Source organism: Ciona robusta, chromosome 3 (assembly GCF_009617815.1).
Source record: "Ciona robusta chromosome 3, ASM961781v2".
In the NCBI taxonomy this organism is placed as follows: Eukaryota; Metazoa; Chordata; class Ascidiacea; order Phlebobranchia; family Cionidae; genus Ciona; species Ciona robusta.
Genome location: NC_143237.1, coordinates 3,420,062 through 3,443,182, shown reverse-complemented (window position 1 = coordinate 3,443,182; position 23,121 = coordinate 3,420,062). Strand labels below are relative to the sequence as shown.

Sequence of the window (23,121 nt, the reverse complement as noted above, 5' to 3'; positions counted from 1 at the left end):
TCAATTGCTCTGACTAATTTGTTTACTACCTATGATAACTATGTGTTTTCAGTTATAATCTACAGGAATCCGACGATGATCAACGAACAGACAACGAGGAGATCGCTAAATGTTTGGTCACTATTCCTCACTTTTTACTCTTCTATTAATTCTGCATCGTATTATTTTGCAGAATAGTAGAAGAGTAAAGTGTTTAGATTACAACTGCACAAAACTCCTCTCTGGTGGACCTTGCCAACAACGTTAAAACTCTATAAATGCCAAAGATGAACACATTCGCAAATTAAATAACGGAGGTGCAAAGATTATCATAAAATGGGCGAAAGCGACCTTGCACCTCTACTTCAGGTGTTTCTATAACAAACAGGTTTATCTTCCTTTCCTTTAGACATTCATTATTGTCTGCGACAATTCGATCGAGCCTATCAATTAATCTTAGAGGCTTCAGGAACAAACATCTTTTGTATTAATTGAAACAAATAAATTAAAATTCTTGATATATTTCCAGGTACGTAAGTACGGACAGGATAACCGTAAATAACCCGAAATTCGAGTAATTAATACTTTCCACAATATTTAACATCCATCCCCGCACTTTTTTGAAGAAAACGATATTTCATTTTTTAGGTATTACGTAGCGCTATAACATATTCGAAGCTGGATCGGGAGAAAATTCTATAAATATGTTTTTATGACGAATATTAATATTCAGTTATAAAAAAAATTTGAAATTAATTTTTTTTTCGATGGGGATAACATGCTAGTGACCTACATAGATGTATGCGTAAGTTATATTTTCGCAAAAAAAATCGAAAATATAATATTTATACGATTCGAGTTATGATCATACTTTTTTATATTTAACATCTATCCCCGCACTTTTTTAAAGAAAATAATGTTTCATTTTGTAGCTATTACGTAGCGCTAAAACATATTCGAAGCTGGAACGGGAGAAAATTCTATAAATATGTTTTTATGACGAATATTAATATTCATAATTAATATTTTTTCGAAATTTTTATTTTTTATTTTAGAATCGGTACCGCTGGGGTCTAGTTAGTACAGTGTCCAAATTTTAGGTTGGTGGCACCAGTAGAAGGTATCGAAAATGGCCGCTAAAATATCTGTATTCTAGGATCACCTTGGTTACAAATTCAACCTTTAGTGTAACTTTTGAACTTACACCTTGTTCTAGTAATGTTAACTTACAACAGCATCAAACAGTGTTATGCTTTGTTTTATTTAGCATGTACGTCAAAATGTATTACATGTCTTCGGCTAACTGCTCCATAATGAGAGTTTCTGAAATGTATGTGGTGGTTTAATTAATAAGCAGGTCCGAGGTTAGAAAAAAAGCCTATGTTACACGTAAACCAATAGTTTTTAAATATTTACAAATTAATAATCACTTACTCATTTTATTCTCGTGGTCACTTTCGTCAGGTAAAATCCCGTTCCTGAAAAATCAAAGTATTTATGTTCGCGGTTCTTCACTAAATTTAATTTAAAAAACAACTTTGTAAACGTGTACAGGCTATATAGTAGGGTGGGGGAAGGTGGGACACCTTTTTATTCTATTTTCTCTACCTATTTGGTAGTAAACAAAGAACATTCAAACAATTATAAAACTGTATCCTCACGACTCTCATACACCGTTGTTAATTGTTTAAAACACGATCAGGATATTTGGATATTATTATGCTAAAGCTGTCCCATCTTTCCCCGCCCTACTCTATAAGTTGTGTAAAATAATCGGACAAATTTACTTAAACAAAATTAGTGAATAAATCGTTATAATATATTCATTCACAAAACTTATAACTTACTGATCAAAGCTGTTTATTTTATTATCGTACCACACCCAACGACGCCGCCTTCTCGTCCAAGCGTTTATATTCGCACAGTGGACGACAATTAGCATCAGGATTAGAATAACTTTGCGGTCCATCCTCTTTAAAGATTGTTAAAACCTATGAATCGCTATGTGTGCACCCTTTTAAGCTGTGTAGGTCTAAGATTTCGGGCGCCTGTTTGTTCTCGTGTTGCCACTGGTATTTTCTCGTGCTAATAATTCAATACCCCTATGCTTACGAAATCTCCCAAGGTAGAAATAGATTTTTGCATTGTGTTAGACAGATTGTGACAAACAAAGTGCTCGTCATCTGCCGCGCTATATATCAAATGAGAAGCGGATGCGCGTTTTTTATGCATTACATGCTATTTTATTTCCAGTTAGTTAGTTTGTTGCTTATGTATAGTAGATTTTACGTGATTTTATTAAACCATGGTTGTCGGACCAGAATAAGGCACACGTAATTTCATTTTCAATTCTAAATGTGAAAGCAGTCGCCGGATTTCAATAGAAAGACGTATTAGTACATATGTAATGTAACTTAATTTATCCTCGCTTCCTGGCTGGAAAACGATAGTCGCTGTAACACGGGTGTTCATACAAGGGTTACCATGTATGTTACTTTGTGGGTGATTATTTTGTTTGGTTTTTATGTGTGGCTGATAATTTGGACAATCCATTATTAGAGACCACTGGGTTGGAGTAATTTCTGTTACGTGTCTTGCCCAAGGACACATACGCCCACAATGGTAGTAGCGACGAGCCTTGAACCCATTATACCTCTGGTTAAGATGCAGGTGCGCTAACAAACTGTGCTATGCTGGCGCCGGACAAGTAGTCTGCTTTACATGAACAAACGTTATTGGGTGATCGCGTTATGTTCTAATTGTGTAAGTTGTAACTTGTAATGTAAATGTAATGTAATGTAAATTACTTTATCCTCGCGTGGCCGGAAAACGACAGTCGTTATCACACGGGTTTAACACCTCGTGCCAGCTTACGAGTTGCCATATATGTTTCTTTGTGGGTGATTATTTTTTTTTTGGATTTTTTTTATTTTTTTTATGTATGGCTGATAATTTGGACAACCCATTAGTGCCACTGGGTTGGAGCAATTGCCGTTAAGTGTCTTGCCCAAGGACACATACGCCCACAATGGTAGCAGCGACAAGCCTTGAACCCATTACCTAATGGTTACAGGCAGGCGCGCTAACCACTACGCCACGGCGCCGTACTTGAACAAATCAACCAGATCAGTACTTTTTGGTTTTACTTTATTTTTAGATACGATGCTCGCGTTGTGATGTTTTACTCAGCAATGCACCAATTCCTCTGCTGTCACAAATTTGCTTAAGTATACAGTAAATTATTACGTCATTAGAAAGCTTTACCCTGTTGTTCGAGGCCTTTTATTCCAGCAAATTGTCATCGAAATCTTCCATGTCCATCATGTCGGGAGAATCCTCTCTGGATAAATATTTATGTGTTAAAGGTGTCGATTTTCAACAGCTTTCAAACACATGCAAATCATTAACATTTAGATTTAAGACCAACAAAATAATGTTGATTATGCTCATATGTAGAAAATTGCCCTTTAATTATCACGGTATTATGTTTCCGCAACTGTAATTTCCTTAAGAAAATAATATAAGTTTACTAACGGTGTGTTTTCGTCTCCATGCCACCAACGTCTGTGCACCGAACGTCGTCGCCCCCAAAGCCACCAACCCAACCTTCTTATTCTTCTTCGTGTGCTGGGTGCTGTTGTCGTATTATTCGCAGCATCACTGCACTCGAGCAGTAACAATACAACAAGCAACAAGATGATTCTTCGATCCATGTTTTCAACTGTTGTATCTTCACAACTTATTATTTCCGAAATAGGCTTGTTTTTATGCAGTGTGCGGCTGTAAATTAGCAGAACCAATGCTAATTGTTCTGCGGAATACCTCTATCAGATGACTACCGAAAACGCTTCGCTGGAAATTAAACGCAAATGTATCCATGGTAATCTTAGGCATCTCTGCTTTTATGAAATTCCTTTATTTAAATTTACGTTCCAGCTCTTTGCCGAACTCCTGTTGTCGAGCTTAATCTCCGAACCTGCTTCAGCTTCGGAGATAATACTCTTGTATGTAAATGTAAAAGGAAATTGTTTTGCGTGATTCTGAATCCAAACCCAGTGTTGTCGTTTCATTTTCTGTGAGAACGTTTTATCTGCAACATGTTATTGTATAGTACCGTGGGGTAGATGGGATATAGTAGCCTACCGCGTGGTAAGACCTTTAGCAGTTTATAGCACATATTATCCAAATAACTGACCGTATTTTTAACAAATAACAATGGTCTATGGCGGTCGTGAAGAAAGGTTTTGTAATTCTTTAAATGTTCCTTGTTTACTACCTAATGGGACGAGAAAATATAGTATAAAAAGTTGTCCCATCTTCTCCCACCCTACATAATATAATACTTGCGAATTCCTGCTTTCTATTTCAACTCCGTGCATATTCGAGTGTTTTATTGTAACAGATCACTATACTTTTATATTGCTATTATAATTCCAATCGTTCGTGTAATGGTTGCCAGGCATTGCGCCCAGTTTCGCGGCTAGCGCCGATGGTGTCACCTGTTATAGAGGGCGCCATATTGCCAGGTGTTTGTAAGCACTGGTCAATAATGTTACCAGACAATTTTCGTTTTTTTAAATAGTTTATATGGGCTTTCCAGTCGCATAAACCCCGCTTTTCTGCATTACGTCAAACATTGTTGTGTGAAAAAATAACCAGGTTTAAATTCGTCTACCACACCAAGACAGCAAAGACATGCTGATGTTATTCGTACAGTGTTTATTTGTTTTTTCATTGTGGTATATTTAAGTGGTGTAGCATTGATTTTTGCATAACAACACTATTTGTACTGTTTAGTCTGTTAAATGCTGCATAAGCATATTCTGCGTTGAATAAGTAGTGTTACGTAAAGTGTGGTCCGGGACGCTGCTCTAACGGCCTACCGCGACTGACCAGACTGATGTAGGGTTTCTTAATACACAGTTTAATAACATATAAAAACTACTATAATAAAACAACGAGAACAACGCTCAAACACTATAAAGTTTTGACCAATGTAACCAACAACGTTACAACCACGTTAAACCAATACACAATACAACGTTTCTACACCATATACACAACGAGAACTGCCGATCTTATGCAATCTTTGGGCCGATGCAAGTAAAACGAAGAAAAAGGCGCACTCGCGCCACGACGACCAATCACGCTTAGAGGTTAACAAGCGCGAGACGCATCAATTCAACGCAAAATGGAAGTAAATTGGTAAACAACACACAAGAACGCCACAGCAAACCACACACAGAAACCAAAACCGTTCAACGCTAAACGAAACAATACCTTACAGTAGCATCGGTGTAAGCGCGATTAAGCTTTTAGTTTGTAAATTAAAACATTAGGCCTTTAGTGGATAATCCGAATTAACTACGGAAGTTTTCAGAAATACATTCCACCAATCATTAGTTGACAGCGAAGAGGTTCGGAATATTCGGTTTGGATTTCACGAGTAATATTTAAATTAAACCTAAAAGCCGAACTCCTTCTGTAGAGTTAGTTCCCCGAACACCGAGTCTTCCACCGAATATAATCTAGCATGTAAATTTGTGCAAGGAAAATACGCTTCTAATTTGCATGCTGCTGGATATAGAAACTTACAGCAGTCCTCTTGTTCGTGCGTAAATGCTTCTGCGTATATTAGTTAGTTCTACGACCGTCGTATCTATGAGTTAACAATCCTGTATGTTAATGTGTATACGATTTACTTGGTCCTGCTTCCAAGCGACAGCATAGGGACTGCTTCATTTCAAAAGGAAATGTAGCAGCCACGTTTTAACGTAGACAAGATACTATAAGGTTTGTGAAAACGGCACAGTCCCAAATCACACACAAAAAAAATCACACACAAAAAAGGGTTCTAATTTAGAATGTCTAGTAGGGTGGAGAAAAGATGGGACACGTTTTTATCAAATTTTTTCGTCCCATTTTGTAGTAAAAGAATTAGAATTATAAAACCGTATCCTCACGACTTCCTTATACCGTTTTTAATTGTTCAAAACACTATCAGGATATTAAGTTATCAGGTGCTAAAGATGTTCTGTCTTCCTCCACCCTACTATGTAAAAACTCCATAATATAAATCTTTGTGAAATGTATAAGTGACGTGTTCGCTTTCTATTGTTCAAGATTGCTGGAACCTGACTAGTTATATAGCTCTGTACTTGTTGATATAGATCCCGTTTCGTCAAACAGTTGCTTTTTCGTCAAACAGTCTGTTGGGTACATATATGTGGGCCGACGATAGTCGTTATAACACGGATGTTCATACACCTCGTTCCCGCTTAATTACCACGCGTGTATCTTTGTGGGTGTTCATTTGGCAGAATTCTTTTATTGCATGGCGGACAATTTGGACAACCCATGATTGACCAATGGGTTTGACCCGTTGCCGTTAAGTGTCATAGTTGCCCAAGAACACATATGCACATGATTGTAGCTTTGATGAACCCGTATAAAGAATAGGCCATAGACAGGCGCGCTACCCACTGTGCCACAGCGTCAGTTTTAAATACACACATTAAGCAAGCGGTTTCCTAAATAAAAAGCGTAACCATGCTACACTGATGATAAAAAACAAGAGACGTTTTATTTTCTAAAGGTCATTTATTTCTGTATTTTAGCATTGTCGCTTTTCACGAATAGAAGTTTACTCAAAGTTTCTGAAGATTTCATCAGCCATTATTTCCTCTGAAATCAAATAATAACAAATCGTTATTTAGAACCATATATATGTTGTCTAGAAAGTATTTACAACGAATAAACTCTTCAATAACATTTCCAACCTTACTTGTTATGCATACTTACCAATATTTTCTCTTTCCATGTTCAGAAAGTTTCTCCTAAAAAGATTGGTCTGATATATAATTTTTACTTTAAATACAAATCAGCTTATGTACGACATGCTGTAGTACAGTTTAGGACAAGATGAGACCGTAAGCAACTTATATTTCCTGTTCGTATTTTAAACAACTATAACAGCATTACTTTGGAGTCGCAGGGCTACGGTTATATACCATTCTTTAAATATGCTTTGTTTACTATCAGATGGAACTAAAAAAAAAAGAATTAAAACATGTTCCATTTTACCCCCATCCTAGTATTGGCCTACACACCTGTGTTATCGGAGGGGTGAGTTAAAAAGTCTGAGCTTAAGAACAAATAGGTTGAATTATAAGCATCTTTCCAATCGTTTTAAAATATTAATTAAAGTTTGTTAATGCACTTACTGTATGTTCTCATTTCCTCTGAATGGTTTGTAAAATTTTCTCCAAAATTGCCGAATTTTCTTCAAGCTCCGTCCTTTAGATGAACAACTCCAATCGAAATTCAGCAAAAGTAGAAGCAGCAACAAGATTCTTTGGTTCATGCTTTAGTTTGGTATATTTTCTTTACGTATGTGATAATGCCCCTACAAGTCCCCCAATATATATTCAAATTACAGCTTGAAGCCGAACTCCTCTTCTCTTGTTACTTCTCTTGAACTGTGTATCTGCTGCTTTAACATACTTGTATGTAAATATGTAAGTACACCCGCGCGAGTTGTATCAAAAACACTGTTGACTTAAAACGTTAATAAGGATATTTTTGAGTTTATTGCTCATTGAAAAACTACAATCTATTATGTAAGTTGCCGATAACTTTATATTGATAAATTGTTTTTTTTATCGGAGATTAATGACGTCATCAAGTAGCGCGCTCACTGTTAGCATACTGCCGAGATGGGTTATGCGTACATGGTATAAACTAAATTGTCTATAATAGTACTGTGGGGTGTAAGACGGGACACCTTAGCACATAATATCCAAGTATCCTGGTTATGTTTTTAAAAATAACAACGGTCCATGGGAGTCGTTAGGATACATTTTATAATTCTGTGAATGTTTTTTATTTACTACCAAATGTGACGAGAAAATAGAATGAAACGGTGTCCCAATTCCCCCACACACATACTCGACTGTGTTCAATGCAATCCCAGGGTGATGTAAAACATACATTTTATATCAAGTTAGTAGCTTACTTGTAATGCCATTTGAGAAGAACTAACACACAAGACACCGCCTAATGCAATTTCCAAAGAACTTAATGACGTCACAAATCAACACACGAAGTTCTATTAAAACAAGATGACGGCGGGTAATTTAAAAACGCAGGTTTTTTAAAGCAGTTTTGTTAATCTTTTTCACATTCCAGTTAATATTTGTTAGTAGGATAGGGTAAGATGGGACTTGTTTTTAATCTCGGTTATCAACCCATTTGGTATAGTTAGTAAACAAAGAACAGAATTATAAAACCGTAGTTAATTGTTTAAAACATGATCAGGATGTTTGGATATTACGTGCTGAAGGTGTCCTGTCTTACCCAACAGAGCTATATGAAAACAACATCTGTTAGATCTGTTGCTCAACTACTGTTTGTATTTAATTTCAAATTCTATATGGTGTTATTTATAACACTTTGGTTTGACAGCATAATGGGGTAATGCATTTCAATTTCTGCCACTAGGGGCGATCACGTTACGTCCTTCGCTACGTATTGTCTGGTAACTAAATGAAATTTTGCATAAAACATGGAGTATTCACAGCGAACTGTTTCGTGTTTAAAACAAGAATTAGTGAGACGAGGTGCAAAAACAACTGGGAAAAAAGAAGTCCTGATTAAAAGGTAAGATCCAGATAACTGAATTATTTACCGATAACGGCGACAAGGTTTCCTGGGTATGTTGTGAACGTGCAGACTTTAGATAGATTTTGTAGCAAGTTTTATAGTTTTTAGTAAGCAGTGAGTGATTAATCTTAATACAATGGCATGAATTGTATGTAGTGTCAGAATTAATAAAATATTATATTCAGACTCCAGTTACTAGTTATACTTTTAGCTGTGAGCCTGTGACCAGTAGATTATGATAAACTTTGTTCTGTTTATTCAGATTGATTGATTATGACAGAAATGAGAACTTTGAAAATGTGTATTCAGTTAATATTCCCCCAGCAACGATACCAGATTGGCCTACATCAGACAGTGGTACTTTTGAAAGTTTAACTGAAGAAAGTGTTATACCTCCAATATCAGAAACTTTTTTGAAGGTGCAGTAGATATCAACTAATAGTGACGTAAAACGTTAATAATACTTTTTAATGTATACAATAACAAACAATTGTGTTTTATTTCAGGTTTATTTCTTGTACCGTGGCGCAATAGATCGTATGCCAAACGATGATCTCAAATCATTACAAAAAGGAAGGCTTTTACTTGAATCTGGCAGAGTTTTAGCCTGTAGTATGTTTTCCAAAAATCATGACGTTTTTATCACTGGTGTTGTATCAGCATCCATGAAGAAAACAACCTCTTATTGTTATAAAATTAAAATTAATGCTATGGGAGAAATTCTAAATACGGAATGCGAATGTGCAGCTGGAAAAGGCCCACACTGTACATGCAAACATGTTGCGTCTGTCTGCTACCTGCTGATACATGCAAAAACATCTGGTACAGTGCTTCTTCAGAAGTCCTGCACAAGCCAGCTGCAGATGTTTCACCATCCAAAGAAGTTTCATAGAGGTATGTAAGTTTTTTTTATTATAGGAAATTTTATTTAGCCAGTAAAACAGCCACAATTTATATTTACAGGACCTCCAGTAACCGTTGAAGAAATGGCAAAAGAAACTGGGGTAAATGAATCCATCTTTGATGATCCTAGACGAGAGGAGCACAGGAATATGGAAGGCTACCAAGATCACGTTCGACGCTGTGTTGTTCAATATTGTGCATCTACCTCAAAGAGCATCACTCTTCGATACTTGTACAACACAGCATGTTTAATCACCGCACAAATGGACCATGATTACCTGTCATTGCCATTTGTGGAATATTGGGCAGATAGACAACTGGCAGTAAGAAATTATGATATTATACCAAACAGTTTGCGTTAAATACAACTGCTGTTTTTAGATTACAAATGAGCAAGCGTTGGCAATTGAACAAGCTACAAAAGCACAACATAATTGCAAGCAGTGGCACAATGAAAGAAGATTTAGGATAACATCATCTCGCATTGGTGAAATACTTGCTGCTACTTGTAGAAGGGACATGGATAAATTATGCGAATCCATGTACAGCATTGCACCAATTATTGCACCATCTTTATCACATGGTCAAAAGTATGAATCTGTTGCACTGCAACAGTTTGCACAAAAATACCATCTCCAACTGCAAAAAATTGGTTTGGTAATTAGCACAGAAACTCCCTACCTGGCTGCAAGTCCGGATGCTGTCATAGTGGACATGGATGCCATTGTGGAAGCTAAATGCCCATACACAGGCAAAGAAGAGAAAATTACACCTGGTAAAAACTTTTCGTTTCTACAGTATGGTACAGATGGTGAAATGCAGCTAAAAAAAAACCATAAATATTTTGCTCAAATTCAGTCTCAACTGGGAATTTGTAAAAAGAAAAAGTGCTTTTTTGTAGTGTACACCCACTCTGATTTGTTTGTACAGGAAATCCACTTTGATAAAGACTTTTTTTTAAGTGTCCTTTCAAAATTAAGTTCATTTTATACACAAGTTTGGAGACCTTTTATTAGCAGGAAAATATCCCAGAACGATACGTAATTTTTTTAACTTTTTGGTATGGACTGAAGTAAATCATAGTATTAAAGAGTACCTAGACTTTTTTTGCATGTTCTACTAATATACACAAAAAATGCCGTAGGTACCGTTCAAGATTATGATTTACTTCAGTCTTTTATCAGAGAAATGTTTATATTCTAGTTAAAGGGGCATACTAACGAAAAATGAAAATTTGTGTATTAATAGAAATAGTCAAATGTAACCTAAAGATGCCATCAAAGTTTGCCAAAACGATACAGCTTCTAAAAAAATCGCATGAAAAAAACCTGCTGGATTAAAAAAAATTGGCTTTTGAGCATATCTATCAATAGGGCCTACACAAATTTTGATTTTTCGTTGGTATGCCCCTTTAATAATATTGTACATATTTTAGTTAATAATATTTCTTCGAAAGTTGGAAATTGAAAAACAAATAAAAACAATACGAGATCCCAATGGAAGCAATTGATGCGAAAGAGGTTGTGTCAAAATTTTATACGTTTTACTTAAGCCAATCACACGCTCTACATGAATACGCTCAGAGGCAATTCTTCTGTCTTTTACAGCATCTTTATAATCTAACTGATGTTTTCCTTTCAACATTGCTGGTGTATTCACAAAAACATCATGTGCCGCAAATAGATCTTGTACTATTATCCCTCGGTCTGCCATGATGCTGTTCCCTGGTTCAAAATACTGCTTGGCATTCACATACAAATCAGAACATTCAATAATTTGGCGATCACTGACAGATCCTCCATAAGCAGGGGATATGTGAGATACTAAGCCATTAGGGGTTATGCCAATCATTGTCTTCAAGGTGTTTCTGTTTTTATACGACGAAAATGTATAACTTTGCACATTAATGTTAGTTGGCTTCTCTATTGGGATTTCTGTAGCATCCAGAATAACTCTAGTTGTAGGAAATTTTGCTTTAACATTGCTTGGTAAGTACTCCTTCACATTATCATTAGATGGCCATGTATCGATTTCCTTGAGTTGAAAATACATGAAGTTTACCCATGTACGAAATATCTTTGAAACTGTATTTTCACTAATGTTGTATAGTATAGCAATTGCTTTGTTGTCTTGTGCCTGACGTAGCTTCATTAATGTTACAAACAATTGCTCTTGAGGTGACATTAAGGATGACTGGTACTTTAGATTATTGGCTGCTGGACCAAGGCATTGAAAGAAGAAAGAAAAATGTTCAAAATCATCAAATCCTGTATAGTATTGGACAGCATTGCTATCATGCTGTAACATCTCCATACTCAGGTATCTTGTACTAATATTGGTATTTCCTTTATCTTTAGTAGGAAGAGAGCATTGAACTTGTGCATCAACATAAGATTTTACAACAGGCGGTTCAATTTCTTCTTGGACAGCACATTCATTTTCTACAATGGTCTCCTGTAGCCCGATAGAACTATCAAAGTTAATTACTTCATCATCTTTAAAACATGTTGCTTTCCTTGATGTTTTTGTGGTTCTTTTCTTTACTTCTTTATTAAAAGAAAAAACAGATGGAACAGCAGTATCTTTTAAAATAGCTCTCTTCATGGCTAAAATATATGTACAAGTCAATACGCTAAGGTATATAAATTGATGTAACACATCTACATATAGTAATAACATACCTGGACATAACTTTGGTTTGTAATCAGAAGGAAGAAAATGGCTGCAGCATACAATAGAACGTTCTTTTGGATTCCATAGCTTCCCACTTGGACTGTTTGAACTTCGTTTTATAGCTAAAATCCATTTTCTTTTTAAGCGAGCATCCCTTGGAAATTCGTGACCACCTCTTTTGTTGCAATTTGGAACAGAGCAATATCCAGGCATATTAACATTAACAATATTCTTCTGTATAATATATATATTGCGTATGCTCAATATTATCATAAATTCTTTGTAATTGCGTAGCGCTCGTAATAAACATGCATGTTTACCGACATGACTGGTAGACTACAACATATCTCGCCATTCTCTACCTACATAGCAGAAATGTATTGAGGACGTAACGCTACTGACACCCAGCGGATTTTATGTATATGACGCATTACCCCATTGATGCAAAACTGCAATATACAGTCTACACGCGCATATTATTATGAAATTGGTTTAAACTTTTAAATGCAAAACACAAGCACGTTTTGAATAGATTTCATTTATTCCGGCAACTTTTGAACACAGTAACCTGCCAAAATAAAACTTGAATCAGAACATTTGTGCATTTCCAAAACCAGCAGCAGCGACGAGGTATTTACCGTTATTATTGCTGATAAGTGAAATCAACCTATTCAGGATATGCGAGCGGTCCATCTTCCGAAAACAATGTGTCTGAAATATAAATTATATTTATACGATATATAAACATGGTTTCAATATTATAAAACTATATGTTGATGCATTTTAAACCGGAGACTTGATGTAGTATATTCAGTTACCGTTATGACGTAACAATAATTAATTAAGAGAGCGCTCATCGGAACCAGCAGAGAATTAACACCTGAACTTGGTGATTAAATGATTTTTGGGAGAAAAGGTAACTTACTCATTTCATCTTCGAAACCGGTGTCATCGGGGGAAAAGTTTCTGACAATAAAATAACGGTGTTTATATGTATTTCAAACTAAATTATAAATTAAAACCAAAATTAACAGGTTGTATGAAACTCTATAACTGGAAGCTCGATGATGGGAACTAACAGTATATTATAAATTGTCAAGTATATGATGATACCAAAAAGTTTAAACTACCATCCTTTATATCTTCCAATCACTAAAATAAACCGTGTAAGGTTTGTAAAAATAGATACAGTATAACCTTGTACTTACTGCTGGTCACCAGTTTTAATATGAAATTGAATAGGAATTCTTCGTCTGGACCAGAACCAAGCATCTATGTACTGGCACTGCAAAACAAGCAGCATTAGGACTAGAATAACTTTGCGTTCCATCTTCTTTCTGGATTGTTAAAATCAGTAAATGTAAAACAACGATTCTGTTCACCCTTTATGGTGTGTAGATCTAAGATTTCGAGTGCCTGATGATTGTGCTTGTGTCGTTTCCACACGCCTCATTTGTATACCAATATTCAGTTTTCTACAGTTAGGCTATAATTTATGTTAATTAGTCTCGTGATTTAAGAAGAATCCAAATAATAACTCAACCGTCAGCCAGGCAGCTAACACACGCAGCTGGGCGTGTTCAACAAAACGTAAGAAATTAGAACTTTTTATTGAGTAACGTTTGGTGGTAGCGTGGTGGGAGATGGGACACGTTTTCGTTCTATTTTCTTGTCCCATTTGGTGGTAAACGAAGAACATTCAAAAATTTATATAACCGTATACCCATGACCCCCATAGACCGTTGTTAATTGTTTAAAACACAATCAGGATCTGTGGATATCATGTGCTAAATTTGTCCTGTCTCCCCCCGTACCATATATTTAATAAATAGGACACAACAGTGTTGAAATCGGTAATAAGAGGTGTATGAAACAGAACATCCGTATTATAACAACTGTCGTTGCCTCATTTACCTCCATGATCCCCGAAAGTCCCGATTATTGCGAAAGTTCACATGAATCGCGAGCGTTGTTATCATTATATTCTTTAATTAGGATTTTTCCTGACTAATATTTATAAAACTATTTTCAGTTATTATTATCGCATCGATTGAAGTCAAATGTGTATGTCGAATTTTAAGGTACATACAGTGAGTGTTTGTGATTTCTATTGTCGGTCTTTCGGGAGAGTCGACGGCGACTTAATTGTTTTTCTCTGCAGTCGAAAATGTACATTGTGACGTCATAAGTCGTTTCGCGGTTTTTGAAGAAACTAAATGTACTGTACTTATGTACCACTGCTTGTGTAACTGGGTGTGCCAAGCTGCGTAATGGCTTCAGCATCAGACAAATATGGTCAGTTTCTTGATAACTATTTTGCCAAATATCCGGAGAAACCCATAAAGACAAACACGTTTCAATATGCTCTACGGAATTCTTCTGTATTAACTAAAGAGCTGAAAGGCGAATGCATTTACGTGTGCTTGCAGCATTTGTTGCAAAGGTAATCTTCAGCTTTGTAGTTTTAACTTTTTTCCTTGTTTGTTTAATGAACCTAAAAGGTTTTCAACTAAGTATATTGTATATATAAATAATCTTTGGGTCAATCCTCTTTAAAGCTGAACCCCAATTGTACAGGTTGTGTCTTTACACACACTTGTGTTTCTATTAGAAGTTTAACTTAATTAAAATAAATGGCTCATTTGTTCACTAGGTGTAGTGCCCTAGGTTATTTTCTACAATTAAATGTAAATATTTAAAATATGTTTTACCTGTAAGAGTGTGTGTGTTTTAACAACTGTTTTGTCTTTTCAATATGTTTTAAATCTTAACTACCACAATCGAAAAGAAAAATCAAAGTTAATATTATACTTCAAATTTTTGTCTTCGTGTATATAATCCAATTTGTTAAAAAATGCCTTATTTCAAACAGTGATTGTCCGGATAATCTGGCCTACATCATCGCTAAGAAGGTTTCAAACCAAGTTATTGAAAAGTTAAAGCAAGAAGATACAGCATCTAATGGTAATACTTATTGAAACTTACTTTTTTCTAGTTTAGAATAATAAAGTTTATTGCACATTGGTGTTGGTCAGCTAGGTGATATAAGTAGTCTATATAATACGAAAAATATTAATTTTATAAATAAAGTATGCAGGATCTGGTTAGTAGAGTGTCAGAATTTGATGTTGGTGGTACTAGTAAAAAAAATCGGAAATAGTCGCTAAAATTCCTGATGTGTGTACTGGTGAGATAACTAAGGTCAGATTGGATAGTTTAGTTGTTGCATTTACAATTTTTTGTGCTGGATTAGTGATTCAATAAGTAGGCTATACCAATTCGGTAAATAAATACACATATTTTTACAGCTAGGTGTATTCAAAATTAATATATATAAAAGCACCTCAAGAATCAGTATATATATATACATATATATATAATATATATTGATTTTTGAGATGCCTTTGTGTTTGTTTAATTTTTTCCATCCAATTTAAGTTAGCATATTTCAGAGTATGAGTCTTCAGCCATTGCTGAATTGACATTGCAAACGACTTATGAGATCTGTCAATCATCATTTAACGAGCTGTCATCAGAAGCAGCATCGTTGCCCACCCCTCCCGTATACTCAGCATGTGGAATTAAGAATACAAGGAGGAAAATGGAGGACCACCATCTCATAATTACGAATCTTAACTCCATTTTTAACTTAACGGTAAGTCATAAGTGAAGATATTTTTCAGTCTGCCGAATATACAGTCCTAAATACATTTCGTACATGCAAGATATATATACCCTGAAAAAGTTCCAGCTGGTAAAAAATTCTGCATATTTGCAAGCAACCTTATATTCCTTTATATAGCCTACAGAGAAATTTTTTTTTCTGTGGTTTTTATTAGTAAAACAAAAAGCATGTAAATCCGTCAATTTAAAATAAATGCATACTTTTTTCCAATACTCTGCAGACTGGTATGTGGTTTCTTTATTTGTTTTTTTTAGTATCATTTATATTTGTTAAATTGAATTTATTTAGTGTTTTAAATAAATGGAAAATGCTGTAAAGTTTTTCCTATTGTTATATTTTACAATTATTTGTAATCTTTATTTTTATATAGATTTATTCTTCGTTTTTTATTGCATTTGTAGTAAAAAAAAACAAAAAAACATTTATTTTTATTTTATATATATATATATATTTGTTTTACTTAACCAGCAGGATCAACCAGTGACTCAGTTCTATGGTGTATACGACGGCCATGGTGGTGTCACGGCATCTAACTATGCAGCAAAACAACTGCATGTTCGTTACGTTGAGAATGACAGCAGTGACCTCAAAACTTGCATACAAACATTAGATGATGAATTTTGTGCGAAAGCAACTAAAGAGGTGGAATACATATGCTGCAACCACAATGTTTGGTGATAATAAATGATCACAGATTTGCGTTTATTCACTGAAGAATGTTTGTGTTGTCGTGTAATTTAACTAAACATGGTGTGTTTTTAATTTGCTTTTTCAACCATGGTTGGCCAGTTAAATAGAATGGCGGAAGATTGTTGAGCCTTTCCAGCTGGCCAAATAAATTATCTCCTAATTTTCTTTTCAGCACTTGCATTGTGGGAGCACAGCTGTAGTTGCCACGGTTACAAAGAGTGAAATAAACATTGCTTGGGTCGGTGATAGCCAAGCTGTGCTCATCAAAAATGGAAAACCTGTTGAAGTGAGTGATACATTTAGAAAACGAATGAATTTTGAACCAATTTTTATTAGTTCATATATTATATGTAATAAATTAGGGCAAAGGACGACGGGACATCTTTAGCACATAATATCCAAATACCCTGATCATGTTTTAACTAACAATGGTCTATTTTAGAACTTTGGATTATAATATGAAGTTATTACTTACTGTCTGCAGACCAAAATGTTCTAAATTTTGTGATTTATGTATTGAAAAACAAATTTAACTGATCGCTTGAGATTAGATTAACAGGGTGCGTTTCTTTGTCATGTTAGTTAACCATCCCCCACAAACCTGAGAGGCCAGATGAGAAGTTAAGAATTGAAGAGTTGGGAGGTTGTGTTGTTTGGTTTGGAACGTGGAGGGTTAATGGAACGGTGGCTGTTTCAAGAGCTATAGGTCGGCCCTATTATTTTATCATCTTTGTCGCATGAAAATCCGTTCAGTTTGCATATTTTTGTCAGTTAAAGGTTTTAAATTAAAAAAAATTACATACACCAACTTAACTTGGCAAACTGTTTATTAAAAAAATCTGTTTAGCAAAATATTGCCTACAGTCTGCTCTAAATAAATATTTTAAACAAAAAATGCAAAACATGATTGAAAATGAAAATGTACAGTTCGGAATGTTTTAACTAAATACTGAAACCTGATACAGGTACATTCTTCTATTTAAACTGTAATTATTTTTTCTTTTTTTAAAACTTAAGAAATATTTTACAAAAAAAGGTACATAACATGATTGATTTTATTTGTATACATCTACAAATATTCAATATTTTTAACTTTTTTTTATAAAAACTTTCTAATTTTTTTTTGTTTTTATAAAAATATTTATTATTTTTATTCCAGGAGATGCAGACCACAAGCCTTACATCTCGGGTGAAGCGGACACTGTAACGTTACCACTGGAGGGGGATGAAGAGTATTTATGTTTAGCATGTGATGGATTCTGGGACGTCTTCAACGGAACAAACCTCATCAACCTGGTATGTCAAATTGACATTATGCAAATAATCCACATGTAAATAATATCTTAGTGGCTCATCTGTTATAAAAACGTAGTATATTTCCAAAGTTTTGTCTGCTGTATGCCGGACTTCATTAGGGAATGTACCGCAACAGTGAAAAAAACAGGAACAATGGAAAAACAGGAAAAGGGGGGAAAAGACGTGATAAACACATGTAAATTGGTAGCTTAATGTAAGAGACAGTGTGTTCATCTAACTTGAGGTAACAACCTAGTTTTTGTGCAACAGGTAAGCCCGCACACAATCAAACGTTCAACTGCGCACGTGGTCCAAACGTTATCATAAGAGGAACGCTTATTTGATTACTCTGGTTTTTGCTCTACAGTTATAAAATTGTTTTGATTACCTGCTTGTTTTGAAATCTTGCCGCCTATAATGTCAATCATGGGTTGTTTGTTGCTTAATAATGTTATAACGATATGTTAACACTTTCATCTTAACCGAGAACTTGTGCAAGACAATTTAAAGTAACTGCTTTAAAAGCAATAATGAATTGTTCAAATTGTCAGCCATTGGAAAAAAATAATCTTACACAGAAGTTTTATACTTGGTAGCTCGCACATGGTCACTAGGTGTATTAAATAAAATTATAACCCATGAAGCACGTATGTATCCTCACCAAAAGAAGTTCATATATTCAATAATTTCTAATCGCTTTTAGAATTGGTCAAAACTTTATAAAAAAACAGAGTGTTTTGATCTGTATACCTTAATGAAAGGTATGAACTACACGATGCAGTTTTATTATTATCGGTAAATAGTTAATGACATCTTCATCACAGCATTTGCGTCTTAACTACACACAACACTCTTAAGCTTTTTTATTTTATCATTATTTTCAACATATAGTAGGGTGGGGGAAGATGAGACACCTTTCCATTCTATTTTCTCATTCCATTTGGTAGTAAACAAAGAACATTCAAAGAATTATAAAACTATATCCTCACAACTCCCATAGACCATTGTTAACTATTTAAAATACAATCAGGGTATTTGGATATGATATTATGTGCTAAAGGTGTCCCATCCTACCCCACCCTACTATAAGTAACGAAGCAGCCATGATGAATATTAGAATGACCTTATTGATTCATGATTGATTCCAGGTTACCGATTATATGCGGGAGGGTGGGGAACGTACGGGAATCGCCCGGCATCTGTGCATCAAGGCTAAAGACAAAGGATCTACGGACAACATAACAGTGGTGATTGTGTTCCTTAAACAAGACATCGAGTTTAGGAATATTGAAGATGAAACAAAAACGGAAGAAGTGGAAAAAATAGAAGGTGTTACTTTATAATCATTGCTTATACTTATCTCTTCTGTGTAAAAAGTATTTTTTCTGATGTGTAATTAATTAATTTCTTTTTGTACAAGTTTGTTTTAATCAATTATTGTTTAATTTTTTTTTACTTTTAAATACTTAATATTAAAACACATATTACATTGATTTAACAGAAACAAAATGTATAAGTTAAGACTTTTCTGTATAATTAGTGTGTATATTATCTTTTGTGTTTAAAAAGGTAATTTCTTGCTTTTTGTACAATTGTGTTTTATCAAATATTGTTTAATTTTCTATTAACTTTAATTTACTTGATTATTGTTTACTTTTTTTTCAACTTAAAAATTTAATGTTAAAATACACATTACATTTAACAGAAACAAAAGAAGAAAATGAGTTGCCTGTTTCGCCAGAAGTTTCAACCAACAATAACAACAACAACAACAACAACAACAACAACAAAAGTGGTCTTAAATCTGGGGATCCACCTAACCCAGGCACCCAGTATGGCATGGTACACGGTGTGAAAATGAAACCTGCGGAAAAAATTAAAATTCCGCACAAACTGCTTGTCAACTTTGCAAGGAATGCTGTTCAGCAAACCACTGTTGAAAAAGTGAGTAGCTTTACCAAAGCTTGTGCTATATAATTCATGGGTTGGATCACTGGGTGTTTCAGACATGTTTCCCAGCATTTGTAGTGGGCAAGCTACTGAGAATAGAAACGTGAATGTTATTTATGAGATAATGATGTTTACTTTTTTACTCATCAAATGTGATATGTCAATTTCTAAAAATGATTTAATTGTGTTAAAAATGAATAATTTATGTTTAAAAATGATAAAATTATGTTTAAAATTGATTAAATTCTGTTTAAAAATGGTTACATTATGTTTAAAAATGGTTAGATTGTGTCTAAATTTGGTAAATTGTGTTTAAAAATGGTTAAATCCTCTTTAAAAATTGTTAAATCTTGTTTAAAAATGGTTAAATTCTGTTAAAAAATGGTTAAATTATGTTTTAGAAATGATTACTTTATTTTGATATATTTTGTTAACATAGGAGCAAGTAATTGTCACTGAGTCATCCAAACATGCCAAACTACCACATACCTTGTACAGCCCACAGAGAAAAAGGTGAGCAATTAATGTTGTGTAGTGTGGCTGCTTGAAAGTAACTTACTCTACACTTGTGTGGCTGGAAAACGACAGTCGTTATACCACGAGTGTTCTGTTTTCAACAGCGTGCCAGCTTACCAGTTATCATGTATGTTACCTTGTGGGGGATTGTTTTATTTTTATCATATTTATCATATTGTGTTTGCTTGAATGTAACTTACTTTAACCTTGTGTGTTTGGAAACAACAGTCGTTATACTACGAGTGTTCTGTTGTATACACCTTGTGCCATTTACCAAGTATGTAATTTTGTAAGTGATTATTTTATTTTTTATGTGTGGCTGATAATTTAGACAACCCATTAGTGACCACTGGGTTGGAACAATTGCCGTTAGGTGTCTTGCCCAAGGAGACATACGCCTACAGTGGTAGCAGCGACGAGCTTTAAACCCATTACTTCTAAGTTAGAGGCAGGTTTCGCTTAACTAAATGTTCCCCTTTTTAGGTTTCATAAATTTCCCAGGGTTTTACTATCTAAATGACTCATTTCTTACACAAAATTAACATAGCAATAAATTGAGGTTTTTTAATGCTTGAGCCTGTTTATCTTGGTGATTACTTAATACAGTGCTTTCTGAATAGACTACTTCACTGGAATGTGCCTATGTAGTCAAATATATGCTTACAACAGTAGCTTAGGTGCAGAGGCGAGTAACACATATTATGTCCGGTTTTTTAATAAAACTAACCATTCACCAACAGGATTTAAGACTTCTACAATCCTGCATTCATATTATAAATTAAGAGTCCACAAAAGTTTAAGAACACATATTTTTATAGTAAAGTGCAAGTTTGATATGTAGTTTCTACGAGGTTGTTTTATTTTATTTTGTGAAATTTTATTTTCTGTATAGTTATAATTACCTCATAGTCATAGTCATAGGTAGAAGATTTTTTCTTATTTTATAAAGTGCCTGTTAAATAAGACGTTCCATTGTTAATTAGTTTTATTAAAGTTTATATTAGTCAATATACCTACTTTACAGACCGTCTGCATTTTCAAAATCTCCACAAAGGAAATCTGCAACAACAAATGAACCAACAAGAACATCATTAAATAATTCAACAGTAAGTGTCTTGCATGTATGGTGATTACTTTCATATCACTGCTGTAATACAATGTTTTTATATATAAAATAAAACTTTACTAAGGAACACACTGACACAGTTAATCCAAAGGCACATAAAGCATTTATTTGATAATATTAATAATAAATAACTTTATTTGTCCCTTCGATTACGGTAGTGAAGATTATAAAAACAATTTAAACGAAAAGACAGGATATGGCGACAAAACAACAGTTGTTAAAACACGCTTACAGTTAAAAACATATTTACATTTAATTGAAAGAAAATAAGCGTGGTCGTTACACCTAGCAGACAAACAAACTATTTATGTTTAATTATTATCAAGTTAAACTTCTAATAGAAATAAGTGTCCATAAATGCACGTTTTCCACAATTTTATCCACAAGAACAATATTCCAGGTAAAATGCCAACTCTGTCCAAATCCCAGGCCATAGGGCATGCCATAGGATTCATTCATTTACATTAGAGTAAAACTTAAATAAACTTCTTTCTGATGACTCATTTTTAAAAACTTATTTTTATACCAGAGGACTGAGTTGGTTATTGAACCATCAGCATCAGTGATCAGTGATGAGGATCGCTCTGTGTCCTCCATCCAACCTCCCCATCTTCCCATCGTGATCACGAACTCGCTCTCATCCACTTTAAAACCTCTTCGCCCACGAACCGTTCTCTAGCCAGATAGCGTGCTTTGTTTACACAACCCCTTGCTTGCACATGAAAATGAAACACCATATATACACCTATGCAAACACATGGGGTGTGCGTTCAACATATGTGTTCAACAACTATCATGTAATCTATATTAAAGCTACAGCATTTTTTATAAACACACACATTTCTAACTAGTGGTTTAACTCAACCATGAAATAGCATATGAGTGAAATCTTTAAAATTCTGTGTAACAGCATTCACAGAATTCGACTTTCTATTTGAAAACAATATAGTACTGTGGTGTAAGATGGACTGTTAGCACATATATCCCATATTTCCTGGTTGTGTTTTGAACAATTAACAACGCTCTACTGGACTACAATTATATAACCTTTTCTTTGTTTACTATGAAATTAAACGAGAAAAGCTAATGAAAATATGTAACGTCTTACCCTGCCCTGTTACATTTTGGTTGTGTATTGCGTGACATTTTTCCAATTGCTAGTTGCATTTTAATCTAAGCACTATGTATTAGATGTTTGAGCACTATTTTATATCGGTTTGTTCGTATATTCAGACACTCGACACAGTACATCATGATTGCGTAATTTTTCACAACAATTTAAATTCGTCATTTTGTTGTTTCCCATTTTAGCATGCCCGTGAATTCATTCGCTGTTTTGTTGTTACGCCAGCATGTGTTGCTTTGACAAGGTGCAGTCGCCCACATCTGAAAGCCTCTGCCCATACTACATTAGCTTTTACCGATTTTAATGAAATATTTTCATGAGTTAGCTTCCCCACCTTGCACTTACCATATTGCAGAAATAAATATTCTATTTTCTAATCCACCACAATATTGTTGTGTTTTTGTACGATATCCATTAGGCCGAGTCCATTACCAACCGAAAACATTGCATTTCTTCCAGATCAGATGGAATTAGTAATGCTTAAACACACAAATAAAGATTAAAGCGTGTGGTTTT

General features: G+C 34.5%; 3 protein-coding genes and 4 long non-coding RNA genes across 11 annotated transcripts; 2 read left to right on the top strand and 5 right to left on the bottom strand.

Annotated features, from left to right (window-relative positions):
• Positions 1-1,221: 1,221 nt before the first annotated feature.
• On the bottom strand, positions 1,222-2,147 carry LOC149737880 (uncharacterized). The gene is made up of 3 exons (XR_016384652.1): positions 1,827-2,147; positions 1,414-1,457; positions 1,222-1,302 (listed from the first exon to the last, which is right to left on the bottom strand). It is a non-coding gene; the product is annotated as an uncharacterized LOC149737880 (long non-coding RNA).
• Positions 2,148-3,109: 962 nt separating this feature from the next.
• On the bottom strand, positions 3,110-3,760 carry LOC149737879 (uncharacterized). Of its 2 annotated transcripts, none has more exons than XR_016384647.1 (3): positions 3,514-3,760; positions 3,244-3,319; positions 3,110-3,187 (listed from the first exon to the last, which is right to left on the bottom strand). It is a non-coding gene; the product is annotated as an uncharacterized LOC149737879 (long non-coding RNA). The 2 variants fall into 2 exon arrangements; XR_016384646.1 differs by having other exon boundaries at positions 3,110-3,184; positions 3,514-3,756.
• Positions 3,761-6,559: 2,799 nt separating this feature from the next.
• Positions 6,560-7,454, bottom strand: LOC149737878 (uncharacterized). Its single transcript, XR_016384649.1, has 3 exons — positions 7,203-7,454; positions 6,781-6,815; positions 6,560-6,663 (listed from the first exon to the last, which is right to left on the bottom strand). It is a non-coding gene; the product is annotated as an uncharacterized LOC149737878 (long non-coding RNA).
• Positions 7,455-8,887: 1,433 nt separating this feature from the next.
• LOC149737877 (uncharacterized) lies at positions 8,888-10,587 on the top strand. The gene is made up of 4 exons (XM_089875135.1): positions 8,888-9,059; positions 9,147-9,534; positions 9,604-9,866; positions 9,925-10,587. Exons 2-4 carry the CDS (start codon positions 9,180-9,182, stop codon positions 10,585-10,587), a joined length of 1,281 nt encoding a protein of 426 aa, XP_089731261.1. The 5' UTR covers positions 8,888-9,059; positions 9,147-9,179.
• On the bottom strand, positions 10,528-12,489 carry LOC149737876 (uncharacterized). Of its 2 annotated transcripts, none has more exons than XM_089875125.1 (2): positions 12,225-12,489; positions 10,528-12,149 (listed from the first exon to the last, which is right to left on the bottom strand). In XM_089875125.1, the coding sequence occupies exons 1-2, from the start codon at positions 12,487-12,489 to the stop codon at positions 10,975-10,977; spliced, it is 1,440 nt and encodes a 479-aa protein (XP_089731251.1). In that variant the 3' UTR covers positions 10,528-10,974. The 2 variants fall into 2 exon arrangements, with proteins under 2 accessions (XP_089731251.1, XP_089731252.1); XM_089875126.1 differs by having other exon boundaries at positions 10,528-12,089.
• A 249-nt stretch (positions 12,490-12,738) lies between these two features.
• LOC149737875 (uncharacterized) lies at positions 12,739-13,595 on the bottom strand. Of its 2 annotated transcripts, none has more exons than XR_016384651.1 (4): positions 13,425-13,595; positions 13,142-13,182; positions 12,855-12,927; positions 12,739-12,798 (listed from the first exon to the last, which is right to left on the bottom strand). It is a non-coding gene; the product is annotated as an uncharacterized LOC149737875 (long non-coding RNA). The 2 variants fall into 2 exon arrangements; XR_016384650.1 differs by having other exon boundaries at positions 12,739-12,784.
• A 755-nt stretch (positions 13,596-14,350) lies between these two features.
• On the top strand, positions 14,351-22,992 carry LOC149737874 (protein phosphatase 1F-like). 2 transcript variants are annotated; one of them, XM_089875123.1, is made up of 12 exons: positions 14,351-14,659; positions 15,089-15,180; positions 15,669-15,871; positions 16,373-16,543; positions 16,764-16,877; positions 17,174-17,297; positions 17,751-17,887; positions 19,036-19,216; positions 19,593-19,831; positions 20,277-20,350; positions 21,378-21,459; positions 22,009-22,992. In XM_089875123.1, the coding sequence occupies exons 1-12, from the start codon at positions 14,487-14,489 to the stop codon at positions 22,156-22,158; spliced, it is 1,740 nt and encodes a 579-aa protein (XP_089731249.1). In that variant the 5' UTR covers positions 14,351-14,486; the 3' UTR covers positions 22,159-22,992. The 2 variants fall into 2 exon arrangements, with proteins under 2 accessions (XP_089731249.1, XP_089731248.1); XM_089875122.1 differs by having other exon boundaries at positions 16,370-16,543.
• The last annotated feature ends 129 nt before the right edge of the window (positions 22,993-23,121 follow it).